We start from the raw sequence: 13,989 nt of genomic DNA, 5'->3' as shown, positions 1-13,989 counted from the left end.
TTAGACAATCCAATCATTGAAAACATAAAATAAATTACTTTTAGAATTAAGTAAGCAGATTAAAACTCTTCCAATTTATCATATTTTAGTTTCTGCAGCCCGCCCTCATACTAGATGTCCCCCCTCATACTAGATGTCACCCGTGCAAGCATCGAGATCAAGAAATTATCATCTAATTATTTAATTTAGTGTCACTAAAAATTCAAATAGATTCATTTTATTTGAAATTTTAGAGTAAAAAATTGGTTGTAACTAGGAAAAATATAAGTACTCCTAGTACACACTACTTGAGGTAAATTGCATTGTCTGGTATGAATATGATTTAAAGATGTTGATGAGTTACTAACTGGTGGTTCGTCTATGACTCAAAACGAAGATTTACACTCATGAATAAATCTAGTATTTTAAATTTATTATGAACTCGTATACCTAGGTAAATTTTTATAGGAAAAATTCATGTAGATGCCCTGACAGGATTTACTTATCCTGGAATGCGAAAGTGTTTTCCACAATCCGTATATTATGGTGAAAAACACTCTCAATTAAAATTGATAAATATCCAAAATAATTCTAAAAATTTTCTAGTCATCTCTTATACTTAAATACCAGCCTACTGATAAATCCAGCATTTATACCAGAATGTTAACCGTTAATTTTCAGAAATTAAAATATTTAAGGTTGTTGAAATATTAGCAAAATTCTTAAGGAATTTTACAAATTCATTGTATATTCCAAAAAAATTGCACATAAATTTTCTAAAACAATGCTAAAAAAGCATTTCCCCCTCCTTTTTCAAAATACAATTTTTATAAGGATTAGATTTTATCCAACAAGTAAAATCATTTATTATTATTATTATTATTATTATTTAGAATCGTCATACTAGTAGTTGCTGGGTGGGATTACTCTTCAATTGCTCAGTATATACTCTTGTCTAAACCACTTAATTTCCTCTATTTTGCAAATTTCTGTAAAGGGTGTCACAGGGTTGGACAAACTTGCTAACAATTAGCAGAATTGGCATGACCATGTGAATTGCTTTCCCTTCCTTTGAGAACCCATAAACAAACATCCCAAAAAGAAAAATAACCACAAACAGATGCAAAATAGGTTCGAGAGATTAAAAGGAATAAAGGCAGCTGCACCGACTTGTAGTAGTATCATATCATTTATAAAGCCACGCACGTTATTTTCTTGGGGGGCCCATCAATGACGCAGCACCATTAGGGTTCGGTGGTGGTGGTGGTTAGGGCTTTCCATTTAGGGAAAGTCTTGATGGCTCTGTCGGGGGACCCTTCACTATCTTGGCCCAGATGAGCTTTTGACTGTGTAAGAACTAATTAAGCACGCAGCCTCTGTTTCTCCTTGCAGCTAAGAGCGAACAAAGAGTATACTGATTAGATGCGTGGTTGTAGAAATTAGGTGTAAAAAACCCAGCAGGTATATATTTATTAAACATTGATTATTCATTTTCTAAGAACTCAGTTACAATAATTTCCATATTTTATTTCTTTTAATATTTACATCTCATAATTACATCAAATCATAAAGCCGTAGAAAAGAAAAAACTATAGTATGATTGTTGAGAGGTTAGGGAAACTTTGTATGGCACGCATCCTCTCACTTTCATAGCACTGTAGCTCATGCGGAGTGGGGGTATTGATTTACTTCAGAGTGTTTTTTTTTCATCTTCTATTTTTTTTTTTATTGTAGATATTATATTTTTTTTTTATTAACGTGAGTGTTCAGACTAGTTTACGCTTACCTCGATTAATTTCACGGGCCCTGAAGTTAACGACCATGTAAACCCTGAAGTTTTTTTTTCATCTTCTATTTTTTTTGATGATGTAAATCAAAAAATTAATGTCATGTACCTGATTGTATTTAATTTTTTTTTATTTTTTACTTAATCAAACAATAATAAAAATTGATACACAATAAAGCAAATGAATAAAATAAAATAAAAATATTATGTTGGGTTGCATAAAAAAAAAAGAGCCTATTAACATCAGGAAAAATGTTACAATCTTATTAGTAAACCAAGTAAAAATTTAAAAATATCTTATTAAAAATTCACTAAAATTTGTTATATTTATTTATTTTAATTAATCTTAATTAAAATCAAATACATAATAGGTTGGGAATCCCATACATACATTTAATTAATCTATTTTAATTAATTTTAATTTTAATATAAATATTAAATTAAACCTAAAATGGGGTCAATATTTGGACCTAGGTGGCCTAAAAAACTTGGCCCATTAAAAGAAAAGGCCATGCACATAGGCCTGCAAAGCTAGGCCTACATGCCTGGTTTTTTTTTTTTTTTTGCAATAAAAATAGATAACATGTCGTATACTCTTTTTTTTAAAAAAAAAAAAAGGATGACGACGTGTCTGCCTACTTGCCTAGTTTTTAACCACAAGGCAAGTGGTTGGAAAAATGAGTTGGTAATTTTTTACCCTAAAAAAATGTAGTTTTCAATCTATTTTCATCTTAAAACACCCAATAAACATTATTATGATGTTAATAAACCAATAAACCAACTTAAAACATCTTAGATTCTGTTTGAAAATAAATAATTAAAATGATAGAAAATATCATCTCTCCATCCCTAATCTATTTTTTCTAGCAACATGAAGGGAAAAAATACCTCAATATAGCTCATCTCGTCAAACGAAACTTATTGATACAAAAAAAAAAAACCAACCCTTTTTGTGACTGGAATATGACAAACCAACAACTTTCTCTTTCTCTCATCATTTTATGACAACTATCTCTCTTCTCTCTCAAGCAAATTGACCGAAAACACAAATGGGTTAAAAAAAATAAGAGGGCTTGCTTACTTTGTGTATTGAAGCTTCACAAAAAAAATCAACAATGGATGCCGACATTACTTATAGATGTAAATCAACATCAACGGGTTGGGGTGGCTATATTTGTAAGAAAAGCTAAAACATTTTTTGGCAGGAGGAAGCGGCGGTAGCGACAGTAAAAGAAGAAGAAGAAGAATAGGGGGAAGGAACTATTGGTTATAACTTATTTATATTTTTCAACAACTAGTTTCGTTTGTAAATAATGAGTGTCAACTTTCCCACGGAATTGCCAAAAAAGTTTTTTTTTAGTTCGTCAATAATTCTGTTGAAAATTACCAACGAAATATATTTCGTAAAAAATTTCCAATGAAAATTCTCCATCACTATTTCAATTGAAAAGTAGCGACGAAATATTATCCATTAGTGTTTCTATTGTTATTTTTCATTTTTTTCTAGTAATGATGGCAGGTGTAAAAGTCATAATTTGTTTGATCTTTGACATGTATTGCATTACCATATACTATTATACTTAATGTACACACGCGCGTGTAGTTATGTTTTATTCCTTATACCTATAAATAGCTAAAATATATATTAAATAATATTCTCTCACTAAATTGATGGAATTCACCCCTTTGTTTTTATATTATTTCAGGTTCCTAACTTTTGTTAGCAGGTTGATCTTTGATTGATAGTTCCTGCTACTTTATTTATTGGTATGTCTTGCTTGGTTCTGCGAGATTTTTTTTATTTTTTGTGATTCAATATCTTAGATGTTTATTACGTTGTTTTCATTCAATCTTAGATTTTTATTTTAAGTATTGGATTTTATTTTTGTAATAAGTAATTTATTCTTTTACATATTGTGATAGCAGGAGTTGGTCTTACTTATGCTCAAAATAAAAAGTCAACTAATAAACTCTAATTCCATTGATTTTAGTGTTTTTTTAGAAAATTATTTAAATTTTAAAATAGTATTTAATTAATGTCTTGAAATTAAAAAAAAATAAAAACATGTTCCGTTGCATTTTATATTCCTAAAATAAAAAAAAATAAATTATTTTAAGATATCTTCAATTAAATATATTTTTATTTATTTATTTTATTTTAAAATATTAATCAAACACAAGCAAAATATTATTTGTTTTTTAAAAAAACAAAGTATACAAAGTATGAGTTCCAATCTAAATCAGTTTAGCTCAACCGGAGACTTTTCCAGCCTAGACCCAAAGCCCAAAATTGCCATCAGTTACTTCTCAACTCTTCTCTTGAAGTGCCCGTTCAACTTTCAAGAGAGAGAGAAAAAAATCGATCGATGGCGGGAATGGCAGAAATGCGGAGGAGACAAGGAGCAGACCATTAGCTCCTCCTGCTAGAGGTTTTCCTCCTCCGCCTATTGATCGTGAGAAGGTACACGTTCCTTTCTCCCTTTCTTGCTTTTTCTAGGGTCTCAAATTACTACACCTTTCGAAGTTTTTTTTTTATATACTTAATCTGTGTTTTATTTTGATAATGAAGTGATTAATATGTTTTTTTTTGTTAAATATGCAGACATGTACTTTATTGCTTCGGTTTTTCTACCAAGGTATGCTTAATTTGTGGAGCAAATTATAAGAATCTATACATAAAATTGAACTATAATTTGTGAATTACTGAATTTCCTGGCAGGTTGGAGAACATCATAGCAAGGAGGATTTTGCTGTGAGAGGCAAGGAGCCGAAAGACGAGGTTCAGATTTATACATGGAAGGATGCTACTCTTCACGAGTTAACTGATCTTGTAAGTTGAGAAGACGTTGCATTGCTTTGCTTATGAATGTTGAATGGGAATTGGCATGTCATTGGTGAAATTTGTGGCCTTATACTTAGGAGCAGATGCGCTCCCAAGGTTGCGAAGCATCCAATGTTTTTGCGTTGGGGTTTCCCATCAGAATGGGATGGGAAAAGTGGACAAGGAGATAATTGTTGGGATATTGCCATTTAGTGGCAATACCCCACCACTAATTGTGGCTTAGTGGAAGCATCACTAATGCCACAATTAGTGGCATGATTTCGGGACCCATTGTCCCCTTGATGTGCTGGAGAAGGCTGCTAAGAAATGCATATAAAGGAGGCTTATATTTGAGAGCAAGATTGAGAGAATTGTAGGGAGTGCAGAGAGTGTGTGAGAACGTGAAGAGAAGAAGAGAAAGAGGAGCTGCTGCCATGGGCAGCAGCCCTGCTGCCATATGCAGCAGGGTGTGTGAGCTGGGAGTTGAGTGATCCTCCTCCATGTATTTATTGTATCCTTTCTCTATCTCTAAATAATATGGACTCTCTCCCGTGGATGTAGGCGGTTTTGCCGAACCACGTAAAATATTATGTCAGTGTGCTTTACCCTCCTATGAGCAAATATCAAAACACCCCCGGTCCGCGCATGGGGGTGCCGGAAATTCCCCAACAATAAGAGTATCAGAATTGTAGCAAATATATAATGTGTGCTTATATTTGCATGCTCAGTTATCTCAAGTTCTTAGATATAAGGTGTACTATTACTTGATCAATTTTAAGATTATTAGCTTTGATAATTGATACTCCGCAATTGGGAGTTTGACGCAATTGTCTTTCCTTTTCTTGGAAGGGGGAAGGGCTCAAGTAATATAGTACTTTTTTTTTTTCCGGGGCAGTACCTGATGTGCCTGTGTACTTGGGCTATCACATTGTTGTGTCATGAAGTAATTATTTATAACCAGTTTGGAAATTAAAGTTGTAAAAGAACCTCTATGGTCCTGCATTCTTGAGAGTGTTTGGTTTTGTCAATCCACTGAGCACAATCTGTTTCTCTGCAATATTATACTTTGTGGAGATGTAATGAGATTAGAAATAGGAGTCATGGCTCTTTTGACTTTGTATTGATTTATGAATTTGGTGTTTGAGAATTGATGAGTGCACCAAAACAGTCTGAATAATATTTTTTTTGCTACCTTGATTTCGCTGTTCGTGCTCTGGCCAAATCTCGTATTTCTCATTTTTAGTGGTGATGCTTGCTCTTCTCGGCATTAAGTGTTTTAGTTCTAGTAGTTTTGGCTCCATTTTTATCTGATCTCTTTCACAGGTCAGAGTGGTGACACCAGCAGCTAAGAGAAGAGATGCAAGACTGTCCTTTGCTTTCATATTTCCTGATACAAATGATCGTTTTGTTGTAAGAGAGGTTAGTTCTCCCTGCCTCAATCTCTTTGCGCACATGTGCATGCATGTGAGGAGGAATTTTCATCTTTTCTAATTCATGTATGTTGCATGCACAAGCCATCTCCTCCTACCTCCCCTTCATCTTAAAAGCTTATGGTGACATATCAATCCATTTGCTTGTACCAATGCTTCATTTCAATGCTCCTTGACTATAATCATGTTTGTCTTCTTTTCTTGATGGGTGTCACTAAGAGAATGAACAAATAATTTCTTTTCATCGTTTCATTTCATTGCCCCCATCGACCAAAAAAGATCATATGTGGAGGCCTCACGTCACATTTATTTGTTAAATAGCCACTTTAATCTCGCATCTAAGCATCTGTTGGATGGGTGAATATAATCTCAATATTCACACAGCTTGTTATTAATGCATGCATCCTCCTACCTAGTGAGACCTATCATGAAGTTCTGTTTTCTTCTAGTTGTGAATGCTCTATTGCTTAATGAAGGTGGGCAAGACCGATTCTCATAGAAATGGGAAGTTAGATGACAACAAAGCATTGGCTCAGCTTGGCTTCCAGGTAAAACAAGATGGCTTTCTTTCATGAACTGTACAATAATCATATCTGAATGTCACTAACTTGTACTTCTCTTGCGCAGATCGGAGATTACTTGGATGTGGCAATTCTATAGAGGCTTTACTATGTCATATTTAGGTAATTAGGCTGCACATTGTTAGGTTCTATTCAGTAGGCTTGAGATGTATAGCATGAGCAGCTGGACCTGAGATCTGCTTATTTTGTATTATTAGAAACTATAAAGGGATGGGTAGACAGCAGACTAAAAATCATCATGTGCGTAGAGTTTCAACATGTTGTAGAACAGGCTGGTACGTATTGCAATTTGAAGAATACGTGACGGGATTTGCGCTGTACGTTACATCTACATCATATTCCGCAATGTTTTCCAAACGCTATCTTACTGTTATTTTCCAGCACATGAAACTTCCATTCCTGCATTTCGATAGGTAATCTAAGCTTTGTTTAGAGATTCGTTAATCTACCTGGAATGAGGTTTTAATTCCTTTTTTTTTATATATATATATGCCTGGCCATCTTTTTCGGCCCACGAAAGTTTGTAGGCCTTGTAGTACTTCTGGATTTGTTTTTTTGGGATGAACGATTGGATCTGCTCAATGGTTACCATCTCTGAATGACTACGCTGTCCAGGAAGTCAAGATTTCCAGCTAGAGGTTGAAAATGTTGTGTTGCTAATGGGCTTACTGTTCAATACACGCCGATAATTATTAGTACCATGGATGCACTTGGCTCAAAATTTGTCCAAGAATTGGGAAGCTGATGGTTGATGTCCAGTTATAGATGAACTTTTAGGTGCTCTTTGTAATTGCATTTTAAATAGAGTTTTTTTTTTAAATAATTTTTTATTTAAAATAATTTTTTTATATATAATTTTATATTATTAAAAAATAAAAATATTATTTTAATTTTTTTTTTTTGTGAAAAACATTTTGGAAAGTAAATGTAAATTTTCCTTTAATTTAATGGTAAAAAGTTAATGTTACTAAGTGTAAATATTAACTAGCATATTGATCCATGTTTTGCAGCGGGTTAATAATAATTTTTTTTTTAAATAAAAAATATATGAAGAATTTAAAGAATATATTAAGTGTTTTGGATCTGACAACAATACTAAACTCAATGTTATTGAATTTGACGGCCACACATTTTTTAACTAAAAAACAGTTGTATTTTTTAACTAAAAAACAGTAAATACAACGCTCTCATGATATTATAGTATCCTCTACAGTACAAACATCCTATTTTTTCCATATCTTTTAAAATATAGTATAATATAATGCACTGGAAGATGATATTCATTACGAGTTTTTAAATAAATAATTTATTGAAAATACAATTATGATAAACATTTTTACTTTGTTTTTTCGCAATCTTTATTCATAGACACGTGACGATGTAAACTTACAGAGCAACAAAGGTAGCTATTTGTGCACGCTATTCAATGGAAGTCGTTGTCAGTTGTCACCCTATATAATTTGGAAGTTCAATATATTTTACGAGTTTTCAAAAGGAGATCGTTTCAAGTCAAAAAGTTTTTTTTTTTAAAAAAATTGCAGCTACAGAGTTGTCTCAAAGATTCATGTTTGATTTTGATCCAATATGTTCTGTATTATTATCCGTGATTTGAATTAATGAAACATTAAGGGTAGGTTTAGTAGTTAAGGCTGCTTTTTCTTTCACTTGATTTTTCAAATCCAAACTTTTAAGGGCAATATTCTTTAATTAAAAAAGGATTTAATCTTAATTAACGTATAAATTGCTCTGAAAACACCTATAATTGAAATAGTTTTTTGGAAACTCACTTAAATCACAATACAGCGAGAATTTAATACGGTGAGCATATACATAGTAACAAAAACATGAATACCAAACGTGACCTTAATTTTTACTTCGATTCTTCTTCTTGTCACAGTCACTCTTTGGCCCTTCTATATAAATTAATTTGATGATTTGTTATTTAAAAGAGGACGTGAGTCTTTGTCACCTCTATTTGCTACTAAAAGCAAGTTTGCAAGATATCCTTGATTTCTTGCGATTAAAAAGTATTTTATGTAGTGAGTGTTTTTTTTTTATTCTATAAAGTGTTTTTTAAATTATTTTTAATTTAAAAATATTAAATTAATATTTTTAAGTGTTTTTAAATAATTTTGATATATTAATATAAAAAAATATTATTTTAATTAAAAATATTTAAAAAAACATTCTACATCATGCACATACGTAACATTAGAAATCTGTGCTGGATTGGATTGGAGGGCTTGTTGACACTGACAAAGGACTATTATAAATGATGAAGTGTTTGAAATTATAGCGTGAACTGTAAAGTATTTTTTAAAATGATTTATAGTTTGAAAATATTTTAAAATAATTTTTTTTATTAATATATTAAAATTATCTAAAAATATTAAAAAAATTTCAATTCAATAATTTTTTAATTCAAAAATACTTTTAAAAAACACGAAAGCATAAGAAAAAAATGTGTCAAATATTTTTTTTAATTTTTTTTGTTTTTACAATTTAACCATGTTTTTTAAAAAGTTTTGAATTTTTTGTTTCAACTTATTTTTTTATATGTTTATATCGTGTTTTTATGTATTAATATAAAAAATAAATTTAAAAAAATAATAAAATTTTATTATTTAAATACTTTTTCAATTTTGTTTTTAAAAAAACAACCTCAGAATCCCAGCAACAGCTAAGAGGGTATCAAAAAAATCAATCATTACGCACGCATAGACACCCACGTATACAGTATTCAATTAAAAACAACACCACTATTGTCGCCGGTATTGGGTCCCACTCTCACCAATCACTAAAAGCAAGGTCCAGAGTCCAGACTGTCTATGAAAACGACATCGTAATCCGACACGCAGTTAATTCGATCGTTGTAAAGAATTAGAAGAAACAATAAAAGAAAGAAATTACTTGCACTCTCTCATCCTCCAGGTTAAGAAATCGAAATCGAAATCGAAAGCGAAAGTCCTCTGTATCTTCTTCATGTACTGAACATTTCTCATTTTCTTTACCGAAAAAATCTGACTTCACATTTTCATTAATAATAATAATAATATCAAATCATTGCATTTCCCTTCAATAACACGCTTTCATTCTCTCTGTTTTCTTTTCTTTTTAGGTTTTGATAGGCAATGGCGTTGAAGCGGGGATTATCAAGTTCGGGCGTGAACAAGAACCGAAGTGGTGGTGGTGGTGGATCTAGATTGCCGATTATACTCGTGATTTTCTTCTGCTTTTTGTCGCCGTTGATTTTCTTTGTCGGTCGACGACTCATTATAACAAGCTCCTCTGCTGGTTAGCTTAACAGATATTTATTTTCCTTTTTATTATTTTTTCAATTATTATGAAACATTATTTTTTTTATATAGTTTTGTTGCTAAAAAAAGCTTCAATTAATATGTTATTTTTAGTTAATTTAGTGGCATTGTCGAGTTAGTTAGTCAATAGCTAGTGTGTTTAATTAAGCTTCGGCTTCGGTGTTTTGCATTTACATCTTTTAAGTGATTAATGTTGCTATGCAGATCAAAATAATAATAATAATGCAGTTGGTTCTGGTAAGCAGGTATATTTTTCGAACGTTTGTCATCTTTTACTCGTTATTTTTAGATATGATCTGTGCGTCTGAGCCAAGTTTGGGTAAAGCGAATAAATATTGGATTGGTTGGTGCAGCAATTGGATTGGAGAGAACGGCTGGCCTTGCAACATGTGAAGCCTCTTTTCTCAAAAGAGGCAAGTACAAATTGCTGATTTACTTGGAGATTTCGTGGTTTGTAATTCTTGTATGTGGTGATTGGTAGGTCTTCGGTTTACTTTTCGATCACATGATGTACTAATTAGAATAAACTTTGTTTTAGGTCATTGATGTTATCGCATCCAGCACAGCTGATTTGGGGCCTTTGAGTCTTGATTCTTTTAGAAAAAACAAGTTGTCTGCCTCGTGGAAAGTTATTGGTGGAGAGACTCCAGTCGACAATAAGGCTGCTTCTGAGGTTAGGATGACTGTCATGCTTTGGTTGAATCTTGTTCTTAATACTATGTCCTGTGCACCATTTTTCTGTGAGTTTTATGTCAACTTTTGATTGCTGATTTTTTCTGAGCTTGGATTTTCATTAATTTTCCGAAGACAAACCAAACAGCTACGGTTGTCAAGCAGGAAGCATCTAAGGGAAAAGTTGACAACATTTCTGGTAATATAATTCTTGAACCAGATACTTTCATAAGGTTCTTGCTCAGGTGCTTATCCGATCTTCTTCTGTTTGTCTCCTGCAGAAGATAATGCTCGATCCGGTGACACACCTGCAAAACTAGCTCGAAGGGTAATTATCTTTCTTGAATGCTTTGTCTGGTTGCTACGGCTCCTTTCCCCACTTGCCTTAAGATCCATAGCTATGAACTAGGGAAACATTGGAGTTATTAAATTATTGTTTAGCGTAAATAGCTTTCTGAGTTGTATACTTTGTTGCCTTGAGAGTTTATGCAGCAATTGAGGGAGAAAAGACGTGAAAAACGTGTTGCAGAGTTACTGCGGCAAGATGATGAAGCAACTGCAAGACTTGAAAATGCAGCCATTGAACGCTCTAAATTAGTTGATGGTGCTGTTTTGGGAAAATACAGTATATGGAGGAAAGAAATGGATAATGAGAACTCTGATTCAACAGTACGCTTAATGCGGGATCAGATGATAATGGCAAGGGTGTATTTGAGCATTGCAAAGATGAAAAACAAGCGTGACTTGCTACAGGAACTTCAGACTCGGCTCAAAGAGAGTCAGCGTGCCCTTGGAGAGTCATCGGCTGATTCTGATCTACATCCCAGGTAGAGCAGTGTTGGTTGTCACTGTCCTTTACTGTGTGTTATAATCTATATCTTATTCTTCTTTTCATGTTGATGATTATGGCAATCTCTTAAAAAGGATATTATGTTGCATGCTTGATTTATTTTTAGTGCACCTGGAAAGTTAAAAGCAATGGGCCAAGTTCTGTCAAAAGCAAGAGAGCAATTGTATGACTGCAAGTTGGTTACTGGAAAGCTCAGAGCAATGCTTCAAACAGCAGATGAACAAGTTAGGAGCTTAAAAAAACAGAGCACATTCCTGAGTCAACTGGCTGCCAAAACAGTTCCTAATGGAATCCATTGCTTGTCTATGCGCCTAACAATTGACTACTACCTCCTTCCTCTTGAGAAGAGAAAGTTTCCTAGAAGTGAGGATTTGGAAAATCCAAATCTTTATCATTATGCCCTCTTCTCTGACAATGTCTTGGCTGCATCAGTTGTTGTCAACTCAACCATCATGAATGCCAAGGTGCTGCAGACTTATTATTTTGTGATACCAATACTGTTAATTTCCCAAATTAAAAAAAAAAAACTACAAAATCATTCCTCAAGCTGTTTTTCCTCTCAAGAATTTATTCCTAAACTATATTTTTGTCCAGGGATTTTTATAGTGCAAACATGCCTTTCATTTTCTGGGACTTGGATGCAAGCTGCTTGTTTCTCTAATATTCTTCTTGGTTGCAATTGCAGGATTCTTCCAAACATGTCTTCCATCTTGTTACTGATAAACTCAACTTTGGAGCGATGAATATGTGGTTTCTACTGAACCCTCCTGGAAAAGCTACTATCCATGTTGAAAATGTTGATGAATTCAAGTGGCTCAATTCATCCTACTGCCCAGTTCTGCGCCAGCTTGAATCTGCTGCAATGAAAGAGTATTACTTCAAAGCAAATCATCCAACTTCTCTCTCATCTGGCTCTTCAAATCTGAAGTATCGAAACCCTAAGTATCTTTCAATGCTTAACCACTTGAGGTTCTATCTCCCACAGGTCTATCCCAAGTTGGATAAGATCCTGTTTCTTGATGATGACATTGTTGTGCAGAAAGATTTAACTAAATTGTGGTCAGTGGATCTAAATGGAAAAGTGAATGGGGCAGTGGAAACCTGTGGTGAAAGTTTTCACCGGTTTGATAAGTACCTTAACTTTTCAAATCCCCATATTGCCAGACACTTTGATCCAAATTCTTGTGGGTGGGCATATGGGATGAATATTTTTGATCTTAAGGTGTGGAAAAAGAAGGATATTACAGGAATATATCACAAGTGGCAAAACATGGTACGTTGTTGAAACCCCTGGTATATTTCATGCTTTGTTGTGCTCTTCCTACACGTGCCCTTTTTGTACATAAATTCTTAAATTTAGGTGCTGTGGAGGAAGTTTATCTATTTCAAACCAGCATTTCATATTAGGTGCTAATTAATTTTTTCTACTAGAAGTGGTCAAAAAAGATGTTTTTATCGTACTCTTTTATGCATTGAAGGCGTGGCATGTAGGTACAGTTTGTTTTGTTATTGTTTGAATGGACTAAAAGGTTAACTTCCTTTGTTTTAGATAGTCAAGATGTGAGTGCAGTGTGATTTAATATTCTGATTTTTCTTTTTTGATTTTGTTGAATTTCAGAATGAAGACAGGGTACTGTGGAAGCTTGGGACATTGCCTCCAGGGCTGATTACATTTTATAATCTGACACATCCTCTTCAGAAATCATGGCATGTGCTTGGATTGGGTTATAATCCAAGCATTGATAGGTCAGAAATTGAAAATGCAGCTGTTGTCCACTATAACGGTAACATGAAGCCATGGCTGGAGTTAGCAATGACTAAATATCGACCATATTGGACCAAGTACATCAAGTATGATCATCCATACCTTCGAAATTGCAACCTAAGCGAGTGAACTTTTAAAAGGCTATTAAGGTACGGCCAATCTCTCTCTCTCTCTCTCTCTGGAGTTGAAGGAATAGTTCATTGATTTAGATCAAGAGAAGGAATGTGGTTGAATTTTCTTTGCTGCATTTCCTTCTATCCCGATTGGTTATTGTTTCCTTGTAATTCATTAAATTTGTTTCCACCATCCCTCATATGGAACTAGGTAAAGCTCTGTGCTATTGACCTGTAAAGTAAACCCCCACAAGGCAGTTCTTCCCTGTATCTTTCTGTCTCTGTTTCTTCGCAGCTTAGTTTAGTTTAGACAAGAATAGTTACCCTTCATATAAATGTGAATCATCTGTATTCTGTTAACAATGGCTAATTGATGTGGTGGTTTTCCCTTGCAATAACTTTTGAATTTAGTGCTAATTGGTCGTATATAAGCTGACTGCTTTGGAGTGATACAGTTTCTTCTTGACATTCTTTCTAGTCAGTGACTAGAAAGACTTGACTACATCTCTTTCTGGCACAAGAGCATGACTGAAACTCAGGTGTTGTAAAATCCTCTTGTTTTTTTTTTTTTTTTTTTTTTTTTTTGTAAAAAGCTCAATGTCAAGTTGTACGCTCAAGTTCTCGTAGCTCGTGTGGGTGTTTTCCTGACCATGGTATTGAGATACAAGACAATCA

General features: G+C 33.4%; 1 protein-coding gene and 1 non-coding gene across 5 annotated transcripts; both read left to right on the top strand.

Annotated features, from left to right (window-relative positions):
- The first annotated feature begins 4,030 nt into the window (after nucleotides 1-4,030).
- LOC7464882 (uncharacterized) lies at nucleotides 4,031-6,917 on the top strand. Of its 3 annotated transcripts, none has more exons than XR_008057219.1 (6): nucleotides 4,031-4,226; nucleotides 4,368-4,401; nucleotides 4,485-4,595; nucleotides 5,915-6,005; nucleotides 6,493-6,564; nucleotides 6,644-6,917. It is a non-coding gene; the product is annotated as an uncharacterized LOC7464882 (transcript). The 3 variants fall into 3 exon arrangements; XR_008057217.1 differs by having other exon boundaries at nucleotides 5,910-6,005; XR_008057218.1 differs by having other exon boundaries at nucleotides 5,910-6,005; nucleotides 6,466-6,564.
- A 2,520-nt stretch (nucleotides 6,918-9,437) lies between these two features.
- On the top strand, nucleotides 9,438-13,712 carry LOC7488923 (polygalacturonate 4-alpha-galacturonosyltransferase). 2 transcript variants are annotated; one of them, XM_024585676.2, is made up of 11 exons: nucleotides 9,438-9,581; nucleotides 9,716-9,891; nucleotides 10,119-10,159; nucleotides 10,268-10,327; nucleotides 10,453-10,587; nucleotides 10,722-10,785; nucleotides 10,871-10,914; nucleotides 11,079-11,413; nucleotides 11,543-11,900; nucleotides 12,122-12,709; nucleotides 13,055-13,712. In XM_024585676.2, exons 2-11 carry the CDS (start codon nucleotides 9,729-9,731, stop codon nucleotides 13,328-13,330), a joined length of 2,064 nt encoding a protein of 687 aa, XP_024441444.1. In that variant the 5' UTR covers nucleotides 9,438-9,581; nucleotides 9,716-9,728; the 3' UTR covers nucleotides 13,331-13,712. The 2 variants fall into 2 exon arrangements, with proteins under 2 accessions (XP_024441444.1, XP_024441443.1); XM_024585675.2 differs by having other exon boundaries at nucleotides 10,868-10,914.
- Nucleotides 13,713-13,989: the final 277 nt, after the last annotated feature.

The sequence above is a fragment of the Populus trichocarpa genome, chromosome 14 (assembly GCF_000002775.5).
Source record: "Populus trichocarpa isolate Nisqually-1 chromosome 14, P.trichocarpa_v4.1, whole genome shotgun sequence".
NCBI classification, from domain to species: Eukaryota; Viridiplantae; Streptophyta; class Magnoliopsida; order Malpighiales; family Salicaceae; genus Populus; species Populus trichocarpa.
This window is presented reverse-complemented; position numbering and strand designations above follow the sequence as displayed.